The sequence below is a fragment of the Pleuronectes platessa genome, chromosome 15, assembly GCF_947347685.1.
Source record: "Pleuronectes platessa chromosome 15, fPlePla1.1, whole genome shotgun sequence".
Taxonomy (NCBI): Eukaryota; Metazoa; Chordata; class Actinopteri; order Pleuronectiformes; family Pleuronectidae; genus Pleuronectes; species Pleuronectes platessa.
Window position 1 is genome coordinate 5,037,312 of NC_070640.1, and position 12,742 is coordinate 5,050,053.

The window sequence follows — 12,742 nt, forward strand, 5'->3', positions numbered from 1 at the left end:
TGTTTAGGAAGTTTTCTTGATCACAGGCATTTATCTGCAGAGGAGTATTAGTGTCGGGCAAAAACAAAGTCTAAATAATGAAGATAAAATATAATCCTCTGGTCCATTAACTCCAGTTAGAGGAGTTGTCAGAGCATCGGACACAGTTTATAGCAAAATCTCCTCAAAGATCATAAACTGATCACCGATATAACTAACAGAATTTTAGCTTTTTCTCATGATAAATAAATTAAAAATCTTCTGAATTAGTTTGAATTCATTCTCAAAACTTCAAATTAAGTCTCACCTTCAACTTTATTCTCAATATGAAAAATACCCCCCCCCACACCCCTTGTCTGACATATACCTTTAAAGTTTACATATTTGAATGAATGACAACTGTTTTGATCTAATGCAGTAAAAATATCCATTTCATTTGTATTCACATTTATTCATATAACATTAAACCCGGTCTTAAACTCACCAATGTTTTTTGGGGGGTTATTTCTCTTATCAGTCCAGAAAGGGGGCGTTCCCACACGCTGAGCCCGACGTGATTTGATTGGTGGAGACGCTCCCTGCACCTGTGACTGACGGCTGTTTGTGAGCCCGACTCACTGCTGCAGAAACACGAGGTGAAACCGGAGAGAGGATTGATTTGGGGATTTTTATAACAACACTTCCAACACACGGTGAGTGAAACGGATCCGGGGCCAGTTCAGGGTTTATTTAAACAAAGCCTCAGCACCGGTTTGTTGTGTGAGATGATTTATTAAAGTCAGGGAGATGTTTTTAAAATGATTTGATCAGAACCTGACAGAGAGTCTGTTGTTTTAAAAAACCTCCAATCAATGATTCATTGTTTGTCTTAAAGGGCTTTGACATATTCTAACAATTCTCTTTATCAACTTTAATATTTAACATAGAATTATTCCACTTTGTTCAGTTTTATCACAGTTCAAGTCCACAGCTTAACGTGATGTGTGTGTGTATGATGTTTAGTTGTTCTTAGTTGGATGACACGTACGCCGAATTTATCATTAGACTCTACTCAGTAATAGGAAGTATATATGCAACTTATGTGAAGCATTTAACTTTTCCTGAGAGGCAGGAAGTATTTAAAAGTGGGATTTTCTCAAAGAAGTTTCGTGTGATGCATACAAAAAATACCTAAAGGAGGGGATTTTATATGTGAAGCAAACAATTTGCGGTTGTGTAGTTCATAGAGGAAAAGTAGAAGGTGAAATAAACAATATCTTGATGTGTTTGTGTTGAGAAAAAAATAAAATGTGCCACCACATTGACAAACAGTGTCTGATCTGAGGTCTGGTATTTGACAGGTCATAACTCAAATCGAATTATGAACCTGATAAATGTGATTGGTCTTGTTCTAATATTTAACTTTTTGGACCTCGGACAAAGACGCAACATATGTAACAGGTTGTATAATCTCAGTTAAGCAGAAGTTGCAGAAATATGGCTCTGATGATATTTTTGTTTTGTGTAATGTTGATATTTAGAAGCTGAGGTGCAGCCAGTGGTATCTGTTTATCCAGAAAACATAAACAAAACTGTACAAAACCAAAACTAGCAAATAAGAAATGATTACATTTGATCATGAATTTCCATCTCAGTGTTTCATGTTTCATTTATTCTTGTGTGTCTCCTTAGATCTGTGTGCCCGACAGAGGGACACTTCCCTCCACCATCTTTGGATTGGAGGTTCAGATGGAGGGAGTGCTGATTTTAAAATATGCATCTCTTCCAAACTTTTCCTCTCGGGACGCGTCTCCTCCGTCATCACCGGATGCTCCGGAAGATCCAGATCTCCAAGCATCTTGCCCACTGCTTCCCACCATGTGTGTCACCGCTGCACCACCACCACCACCACCTCCTCCTCCTCCTCCACCGCCTCCTCCTCCTCCTCCTCCTCCTCCTCCACCACCACCTCCTCCTCTTAATGCCCTTTCTTTTGGTTCCCGTAACGTCCAGAGACGATCCATGAAGAAGCTGAACTGGGACACCATCCCCAGCCAGCGCGTCCTGGGCAAACTGAACGTGTGGACGACGCAGCGTCCTCAGAGGGACCTGGTGCTGGACATCAGCAGCATTGAGGAGCTGTTCAGTCACGTGGACAAACGGGCATCGCTGAGAGACTCGAGGCTCGTGGGTCAGAGGAAGTGTGACGGCAAGGAGCTCTTTCCACAGGAGCCTCAGGTAACGAGCGTTTCACTGGAGTTTCCATCGAAACCGTGAAACTCAAATAAAATGTTCAGCTAGGGAAGTAATGCACACTCAAAAAGGAAGTGATTTTCTATAAGTTCCACACCTGTGATCATACCAGTGAGGAACTTCTGGAGTAAAACAGTGTTGGGAGAGTTTTTACTTCCTCTAACAACATGCAACTTGTTTCAATCAGACTTTATTTGTGCTGCACAAAGGGCTTTACAGAATAAAGGTGATAAAAACAAATATCCCTCCAGCCAGAGAGAGCAGAGCCAAACAATGTATGATGAGTTATTTTCTTTTATTTATTATACGTATTGATAATTGTTCTTCGTTCTCCCCTCAGGTCACAATCCTGGACTCCAAAAAGAGCATGAACATCGGGATCTTTCTGAGACATTTCAAGAGGTAACTAGAGAAAAGAGAGAATGACACCGAGAATGAATATCCTTAAAAATGAGAGTGATTCAGAGAAAGACTCTGAGGAACATGTGCGGAAGAAAAGTCTCTCTGACCAGAGACTGACCAGAGAGTCCAAAACACACACATGATGTCATCACCCAGCTGGCACAAGCTCTATCTCAGTGGACCATATTCAAATACATTCAAATGTGTGGTTTGAGTAGCAGTGGATGGAAGAACACATTTATCTGAACATTTATGACTCATTTTATTAAAACCTGACTGATAAGAAGACACAGTTCTGTCCTGGTACGTGACACTGAGCTGCAAGAAGCTGGATAGTCCACAAAGGACTTGGTAAAAACGTTTAAACCTTTCATCGGGTTAAAAGGACTTTGTAAAGTATGAGGTCTTTTGGGTGTGCAGATTGTAATACCTATTTCAGGTTGTTGTAATATACATATATTGATACTGGAGAACTGCCTCTTCGACGTCAAGAGCCAGTTTCTGTGTGTTGAACTTATCAAGATGATGCCGCTGTCACTTTGAATACCAGCTGCTCCGTTCACTTAGATTCAAATTGCGTCTCCTTCTCTGTGGAACGTGCACTTGATGAATAGTTTGAAATCATGTGCGGTACAATGTAAAACACAAGGGTTCTTCCCCCTCTAGTCTATTGGGGGCTCACTGTTCTCGTTTCCCAGCAGCCCTTGAATGCACCACCTTGATGAATCTGTGGTCTGCATTGTAACAGCAGCATCAAATTAAAAACTGACACCCAGCAGGATTCTCTCTGTGGCGGAACATTTGTCTCCAGCAGCTTTTTGAGTCTTTCAAATGAGATTTTCACAGTTTTGAAATAAATGTGAACCAATTAAAAACCCCTGGGAACTGTCAAGTCTTAGCAGGACTGGTGTTGTTTGATGAGTCATGATGATCATGGTGGGATTTTGGCAGCTCTCGTCTGACACTGCTCTTACTCCCCCCCGGCTGCAGACCAGTGACGGAAATGGTGCAGGACATTGGTGAAGGGAACTGGCTCAGGTTTGGATCAGGGAAACTCAAAGAGCTGTGCAAACTGCTGCCAGAGGAAAGTGAGGTAACGACCCATCCACCCTCCCCTCTGTCCACTGTGGTTATATACAGATAAAGTAAATAACTTCTGCTTTCTGTGTTTTATTAAGATATCACATTGATCTCAGTTTGATAGAAATAAAAGCTAATAGCCTGAGTTTCATATTTAACAACAATTACAGTATTAAGAAGCTGTTTTATCATATTTCACATGGTCTCTTATCTAGTTTGATCACAACATTATTTATACAGTTTTCTGTGTCTGGTCCTGTTGCTGCTCAGGTGAAGCAGCTGCTGTCCTTCAGTGGGAACCTCTCTGTTCTACCTGTGGCCGATCAGTTCATGGTGCAGCTGGTCAAAGTCCCGGGGTTCGTTCATAACTCAGACTTTTATTACATATTTGATAGTTCAAATTATATAGTATCTTCTTTTCTTCATCTGTCACCATTAGTGGTTCTTAGTGGTTCCCTGCAAGAAACAAATAACGTTATTTGCAGAATAGTTTTCATATGCATCTCCTATCTTGCACCTGGGCTGTTATTGCTGTTCCACATCTCTCCACGCTTCATATTGAAATGACAGCAGCTAATGTGGAGTTTTGTTGATGTGTCTCTGCTGCAGCTACGAGGAGCTCCTGAAGATGATGGTGCTGAGGGAGGAATTCTTTCCCCTCATGGAGGAGGTGAAGAACTCTGTCGCTGTCATGACCAAAGCAGCGAATGGTAACTTTGGACACTTGTCCACCAAAAGCTGCAACAACATTATTATCTTTATATATTTAGTCTCTTTGTCTTCATATGTCTTTTCCCCTCTGTCCTCCTAGAGCTGCTGGACTGTGATGACCTCCACTCCGTCATCCGCCTGGTGTTGAAAGCCGGGAATTACATGAACGCTGTTGGTATTTTTCTTTCACTTTCTGGTCTTAATGTTCAGGGGCTCTCACTCAGCATTTTCTTCTACTGATAATGGACAATCCCATTAAACGTTTTTGTCCAGGGTGGCTACAGTGCCAATGCCATCGGCTTCAGGATGACGTCACTGCTCAAGCTGGCAGACACCAAGGCCAACAAGCCGGGCATGAACCTCATGCACTATGTTGCCAAGGTGAGGACGAGTCCTGGGACGGACAGACGCTCACTGGAGAAAGTATTAAAAAAGTAACGTGTCTTTCACCCGCAGCAAGCAGAGGACATCGATGCCGAGCTGCTGACCTTTCCCAGCCAAATTGAACACATCGGTTTGGCATCCAGGTGAATAAGTCGGGTGTGATGTGCTGATCTTGAGTCGTTCGGGCGACGCCATGTGAACGTGTGAATATCTGTTGAACCCACAGAATTTGTAAAGACGAGTTGATCAGTGACTTCGAGAGAGAGGTGAAGAAGATCAAGGAGGTGAAACTGTACAGCAGCAGACACCCCGGCCTCGGGCAGCAGATGGAGACGTTTTTCCTGGTAATGTTTGACTTTAAAAAGCACAGACTGTGTGAATAGTTCTTCTTTAAACCTCTTAACACCCATTTATATGTTGTTTATATTCTCAGAGGGCCAATGTGAAGCTGGACGATGTGGAGTCCTCGGTCCTGGAGCTCATTTCTCTGAGCAACGCTGTGGCTGAGTATTTCTGTGAAGACCCAGCGACCTTCAAACTGGAGGAGTGCTGCTCCATCTTCCACTCGTTTGGCAAACGGTTCGATACGGCCGTTCAGGTGAGGACAGGAGGAATTAGAAGTGAGGCTTAAAAGGAATAAACCACATCACGGGGGAGAATTGTGCTCTTGATGTTTTATTTTAAGTGGGACTTGAAAGCATCAAGAGCGTTTTAATTATTTGAAACAACCTCAGTCATCCTGAGGCCTCGGGCTGGGCAGTGATAAAGTAAAACAGAATCCTGATATTACAAAATTGCAACGGTGTCCGATTCATTACATATTTAAGAAATCAGCTGTACAATGTGTACATGTATCAAATAAATGCTTCAGGAGTATTGGTCATGCACCACTGTCTGAGGAGTATGGTGACATAATAACAAGTTACAAATAACTGATCATAATCTTGCGTCCCATGACGGCATCATGCATCTTGTGACTTTGACTCAGGAGTTGTTGATGTTTCTAATTCTGTTTCTGACGTTCAGAGAATAAAACCTCTAGCACATTTGTTGTAGCATGAAAATAATAATGATGATAATTTTATGTATCTTTGACAAAAGAAAAATAGCTAAGAAATTAAAAATAAAAACATATAGTTAATGTAACAAAAGATGGAAAACCAAACTTAAAGTATACTGCAGCCATCTACTGGCAGGAAATTGTAAAGCAGCAATTGGTGGCTTCCACTAGGTTCTACAGTGGGATATATAATCAGCTAGTAAACAACACCCTGGTTGGTTAGGCCCGACTCTACTGGTGCCATGTGTCAGTGAACTGCACTGAGTTACATGTATGTTCTCTTTGTACCTGCAGGAGAACCGAGGGCGAGAGGAGGCCGAGCAGAAGCGCAAGCGGAAAGAGAGCATGCGTATCTCAGCCAAGCGACGCTCCACAGTGTCGTGTCCAGCACCTGAGCAGAATCAGGAATCCAGCCTGGAGTCGGCCCTGCACAGCCTCCTGTCCACCGTGCCCAAGGGACTAGACAGGTGTAGGAGGAACATGCTGTCACCGATCGTAGGATCCCCCTCCAGCCACAGTCCACAGCCTGGAAAAACTGATGCTTCACCCTGTGCTACACCAGAGAGGCCTGAGAAGAAACAAGTCAAACTGCAGGAGGAGAACGAGGAAGTATCAGAGCTGGAGGACAAAGCGGAAGCTGAGAAGATGCGTGAGATTACTCGGAAGGTGCTTCAATACCAGAACAGCCGGAGCAGCCTCGACGGGGACAGAGTTTCAGCCACTCCCCCTCGCTCGGACACTCCAGCTACTCCGAGTACCCCTCGCCCCAGAAACAGAAACTTCTTCTTCGCCAACAACGGGAGCGTGGGCTCGCCGTGGACCATCCTCAGCCCCTTGACTTGTTCCCAGGGAAACATCCCAAACCAGAACAGACAAGCACGCCCACAGAGACTGTCCCTGACGCACGGGGAGGACGATGATGGAGTCTGGAGGACATCTCCATCCGGGGGCTCTTTGTCCATGCCCGAGTGCCCCCACCAGAGAGCCGTGTCGCAGGGTCCGATCCACAGGTCTGCTTCCATGGACGAAACCAGGCCGTCTCCACTGGCTCGCTTCCGGCTGGGGGACTTGTTCCAGAGGTCATACTCCTCTGGGTCAAGGACAGAAACTATGGGGGACGAAATTCCGGGAGTGTTTCCACTGCATCGCGGAAAGGGGAGCAGTAACGTGGAGGGGCAGATGAGCAGCAGCTCTGGGTTCATATCGTTCTTCAGACGCATCGGAGGCCGGAGTAAACCTGGAGACATCGAAGATCAGCACTTCACAGAATCCAGAAATTTTTCTTAGTGACAGAAACAACTATTTTTTAAATGTTTTTTTTACATGTTTTTTAATGTATTTTTGTCAGTGTCATGGTTTTAACCTTCGGTGGAAGGCAAGCTAGCACTTGCTTCAAACTGTGAAGGGGTTGTGATTTTTTGGAAGTCGGGCAGCGTTCAAAAATTGTAATCTATTCCTGTCTTGTCTTTTTGTGTGTAATAAAGGTACTTTCAACCTTTTTAATCCACTTGATTACGGTATATGCTTTTACCAGAACGTGACTTTTCAGTGTTATCTGCTGCTTTTCAGGTGGAAAACCCACTTGTGTCATGAAATCCTCGGGAATCGGACTCGTGTCCAACTTAGTGACGCCTGCTCAGTTTCCACTACTTGCCTTTCACTTCATCTTTTATTTATTCTGTCTGTCACTCTGACTGGAGGACACTTGTTCAGGTAGCAGAAAAGTTAAACATTTAACACTTGGATCCATTATAGGATTGCAGCTATAACTCAAACTTCTGACTCGTAGCTAATTGTGTGATCAGAATTGACAGGAAAACTGAATTCAAATAAGATGCATTGTTGTTGATGAACCCTGCCTTTACTGACCTGCCCCCCCCCCCCCACTGCAGTGCCACCCCGGTGTCTCGGCTCAGCGGTTTCCCTAAAGGTTCTGGACAGAAAGAAAGATTCACTTGTGTTACTTGGGCAACAGACCCTTGTTTCCAGCCGTTCCATTTGAGCCCTCGCAGTGAAATAATACTCTGCTGCAAAGCGCTGAATGCCGGCTCCTGTCCAGCTCGTCTCTTGTCCTCCCACACCCCTCCCTCCCACTGCTGTCTGCTCAATGGGGACATTCGCAGTCGCCTAGCATTTCGGATCAGAGGGCATAAAGAAAAGAGAGAAACCAGGAAAATATACGGGCACCTTTTTAAGAAGTTGTCTGTGTGACAAAGACAATTAAAGCTTTTTTCTCTTGGCTTTAAACATGCAGGCTCAGAGGGAGGCCTTGTCCACAGCCAGAGATAACAGTGTGCTGCTCTAACAGCGTCTGACCTGTGAGATGTAAAACGAGCGCTGCGGAGCACAATCGGGTCATTGTTGTGTTCTGTTCCCATGTGAGTCAGCTCCTGAGGAGTTGGAGGTGACCCACTGTCCTCGCCGAGCTGCGCTCTCACCAGGGCAATCAACTGTGTGTGTGTGTGTGTCCCAGTGAAAGATGAGAAGCAGGCTAGAATAGAGGAGAGAAAGGAGGTGGGAGAGAAACTTGGACCGAGTTAGAGAGGGAGGGAGACTTGCAAGTTGTATTGTGAGGGAGCAGAGAGGAGGAAACCAGTGTCTTCGAATTACACAGAGGGAAACCAGGGGACATGGTGAAAACCTGCACTGTGACAACAGTGGATCCATGTTTTAATGTGGGGAACTGGAAGCTGGACCAAAAAGGTAGATTTACATTGAGCGTGAGTGGGGATTGCATGCACGGATACAGATTAGCCACAAGTAGAGTAATCAGCAGTATTTACATGTTTTATTCTGTGTTTTCACATGTGCTTTTAATTTCGAAGATTAAAAGCATGAACTGCAGCAAACTCAGTGCTGCTGAAGTGAGAATTCTCTGCTCTCTAGTATGATCACACTTTCTGGCAATGTACCGGTTTGTGCTGTAAACGTAATCCACTGTAGCAGCGATGGGTAGGAGACTGTTCACAAGTGTTGTAATCAGATCGGAGCTTGAGAGGAAAACCGTGAAGAATCCGGTCATAATCAATGAGCTGTTTCCAGAAATGCATCTTGAATCATATTTGAGGTTTTCAGCCAACATTAAAACTTGAGTCATTTGTACACTCCAGGGTATGGACGCCCCATTTCTGTCATTAAAATAAGAAACCTCAAATAACAATTCAGCATCTTAAAATATCTTGAATGATGTAACTACCTCAAAATAGTAGTGATTCAATATCTCAAGAATAATTTATAACTGTTCAAAGTGATGCATTTAAATAATCATAATAATCATCATCATAGTGACTCACAGGATATTTTCTTTAGAACAGTTTCCTTTCATCTGTGTTGAAGGAAATCGATGCTCATGGAAAGAATTATAATAAATATTATATTACATAAATGATTGGATGGGTCATTTTAACAAGACCTATTTTCTTTGATTATGTTTTATATAAACAGCTCTATGGCTGAAATATGAACATATCGTTACCTCATTGTTGATATTTAGTGCTCGTGACCAAAGAATTGACCTCGACGTGATTTGAACACGCAACCTTCTGATCTGGAGTCAGACGCGCTACCGTTGCGCCACGAGGTCCCGTACACAATATCAAAACGAAACAGTACATTATTCGACTTTGGGCAAATTGTAATTTCGGTCAGTTTGTGTTTGTGTCATATGTGTCTGTCGTGTCCATCGTCAGCTTTGACGCACGACACTAACAGTGTTTCTCTTCTCACGGCTGCTACCTAATTTTGGCTTTTACGCACGGCTCAACGTGCGTAAAAGCGTAGAGCGTGAGATGCGTCTCTGAATCTCCAGATAAAGAAGAGTAGAAGCTGAAACCACAGCGCTGCGCTCTGCATTTCATCTGCCTGGGTTTTAAAGTCTATGTTCCTCTATAGTTCCCCTCCAGCCATTTGCAGCGGGTGTTTCTGTCCTCTTCACCCACTAGATGGCGCAGTTCCACGGAGACTCGTTGCCAAATTGCTGATTTTTCACAAAGAGTAGATAAACCGAGAGGATCCTCAACATTAAGAGCTGTTCATCTAAAAGTTTTAAGCAATGAGTCGTTCAATTTGCAATAAAACAATTTAACTCAAGGATGAATGCACGTTGCAGTGGATCATGTCCATGGTTCCTCTGCAATGATATAAGAACAGACTTGAATTAGTTTGTAAATCGGCTGATTTAGCTTTGACGGATGTGTCTTGTTATTTCCAGCTGTTTCTGTTTAGGAAAGAAGTTGAACATCTGGATAATCACCTCTTCCATGAGGGACCAACCTGTTAGCAGCAACATGGATGGGTAGGTGCACAACCACACAGTCTGTTGTTTCTTTCCTCTCATTTTGTTTTTTGATCTTGTATAAAACGGTGACGGCACCAAGATGAAACTTAATTCCTTCTATAACAGAAACAGTTTTCCAATTCCCTCTTGACCCTGTGGTAGAAACGCAGAGTTCCTCCAAAGGTTCCTGATGTATAAACGTAGCTTATTGTTTATTTCTCTCACAATCACAGTCACTCTGTTGCCATCAATGTAAAACACAAACATTATAATCAACAGTCACCCGGGTATTTCGCTCAGCACTGATGATGTGGTCCCTCCTGCTCTGGCTGCAGCTGATCTGATTAGGATGCATGCTGTTCTCTGTCTGCACTGATGAGCTGGTTGCTGCACATTGATCGGCCGGATAGGTGAACATGATGGAATGACGTCTGTATACATCCAGTTTTTTATATATATATTATCTTCCTGATGTGTCAGTGAGGATTAGAGTGGATTTCTGTCTCTCTAGATAGAAAGTCATAGATTTCAGGGGTCAGACTTCTTGTTGTTGTTTTCTTCTTTGTGATTGATTTGCTTAAGTCCGTGGTTTGAGATTGTAAAGGCTCGTGTGTCCGTCTGTGTGTGTTTGTTTTGTTACTGGACAACTTGAGAAAGAACTCACAATAATAAAAAAACGAGTACAACCTCTCTTACACACCCCAGTGTTGCAGCAGCCAAAGCTTCATCCCTGTGGGATTCTCAGACTGCTTCTCTCCCACAGCTAACAGTCACAAGGGTTTAGCCCAATTTTATCATCCATCTACAATCCACCATCATAGGTTATGCAGCTAATAACAGATTTTTAAGTGGGGATTATGGGACATAAGAGTAAATCTATCTGTAGTTCAGTTGTGGTCTTTTTTAATGTTTTATTAAAGAACAGAAGTAATGTTATTGTTTATAATCATTCAGATTTCTCCAGCGTCCTCAGGTCAGGTTATTCCCTGAATGTGTGAATGTGAGAGCGAATGGTTGCTTGTATTTCAGACCTGTGATAGGCTGGTGTAACCCGCTTCTCGCCCAGTGTGAGCTGTGATTGGCCCAGGAGGAGAAGCGTTATAGATAATGGACGGATGGATGGAAATTTCAAATTCTCTGCAGATTGATATTTAAACCATTCTGGCTTAAACTGAAAATGTGGTCAGCCTGAATGTTCGGGGGCCAATTTGACAAAGTGTCTTGTGCTTTGTGAAAATGCTGCTCATCAGCATCACCTGTAAAGTAACCAGGTGTGTGATTACATCACCTTTTCTTTATCCATCTGCTGTGATCTATGGGCTGCAACCTCATTAGGTATGAAAGAAAATGTCTAATAGGGAAACATCCCCTCAGTGTATAGGATACATAGAGGCAGAATAAAAACAGTTTGTCTGCTGAGTCAAACATCCTGTCTACACCTGCAGGCTTCTCTAGACCACCACGGAGACGAGCTGTTATGATTTGCAGGTCAGGGAAGAGAAGCCAACTGGACTCAGAGAGAGACAGAGAGAGAGAGGGGGTGGGGGGGGGGGGGGGGGGGGAGGGAGAGAGAGAGAGAGAGAGAGAGAGAGAGAGAGAGAGAGAGAGAGAGAGAGGTAGCAGCCATCTGCTTGTTCTGCTGCACTGGATGCAGTCTCCATGGCAACATGGTGCTCCCGCAGCAAACCCCCCCCCCCCCCCCCCCCCCCCCCACGCGCATGGACACAAGTGCTACTTAGCTGCCTTAGAGGAGGACACGCAACTCGGATGTCCGTGCACGTACACAAACACACACACCCTATAAACTCCACAGCTCCACAACAGGACAACATTTATCCTTGGGAAGAACTTGAACCCAGAATCCCTGAACACCCTCTTACTTTATCAAACCCATCCTCTGTCCCTGCACTTTTCACTTTCTCTCTTCTTTCTTCAGCTCTCCATCAACACCCCCCCCCCCCCCCCCCCCCCCCCCGTTTAAAAGCTGAGCTCCTAATCTTGTCACTCTCTCCATCCATAACTTCCCTGTGGTTGTGAGGAGGCATATTCTCTGTATCACCTCTCTCTCTCTCTCTCTCTCTCTCTCTCTCTCTCTCTCTCAGATGAAGTATCATCAGTTTTCTGTTTGACAGTTTGAGGTTTTCTCACTCTCCTTACACACACACACACACACAATCATGCTAAAAAAAAGAGAGGGACAAGATAAGTAAGGCCGAGTGAGGGTGTAGAAGAAATTCTGTGTCTCTTTGTTGCCATATCCCCCCCCCGCTCTGCTCATCTCTCACACTATTGGACCATCCAGCCCCCTCCCATATTCACAGCAGCCAGTCAGCTCGTACAATCTCTGTATCTCTTGCCTCCTAAGAGTCTCTCACTCTCTCTTTCTCTCTTTCTCCCTCACTCACTCATCCTCCTGCATGCACGCACATACATGAATTAAAGCCAGATCCACACACACACAGACGCCTTGTCCCCGCCTGCCTCCCCGGACTCCCTGCTGCATGAGGGGCTTCTTGCTGTGGCGATGTTGGGTTCTGTGGACTCATATCTCTCCCACTGGGGGAGAGCTTTCTGAAAACTTCTCCTCTCATCTGTCAGGAACCTGCTGTAAGTAAATC

At 44.2% G+C, this 12,742-nt stretch overlaps 1 protein-coding gene and 1 non-coding gene across 2 annotated transcripts; one reads left to right on the forward strand and one right to left on the reverse strand.

Annotated features, from left to right (window-relative positions):
- The first annotated feature begins 604 nt into the window (after positions 1-604).
- On the forward strand, positions 605-7,346 carry fhdc3 (FH2 domain containing 3). Its single transcript, XM_053441726.1, has 12 exons — positions 605-671; positions 1,651-2,196; positions 2,552-2,613; positions 3,604-3,706; positions 3,964-4,049; positions 4,303-4,403; positions 4,505-4,575; positions 4,678-4,785; positions 4,861-4,931; positions 5,015-5,132; positions 5,222-5,386; positions 6,143-7,346. The coding sequence occupies exons 2-12, from the start codon at positions 1,708-1,710 to the stop codon at positions 7,133-7,135; spliced, it is 2,367 nt and encodes a 788-aa protein (XP_053297701.1). The 5' UTR covers positions 605-671; positions 1,651-1,707; the 3' UTR covers positions 7,136-7,346.
- Positions 7,347-9,359: 2,013 nt separating this feature from the next.
- trnaw-cca (transfer RNA tryptophan (anticodon CCA)) lies at positions 9,360-9,431 on the reverse strand. The gene has a single exon. It is a non-coding gene; the product is annotated as a tRNA-Trp (tRNA).
- Positions 9,432-12,742: the final 3,311 nt, after the last annotated feature.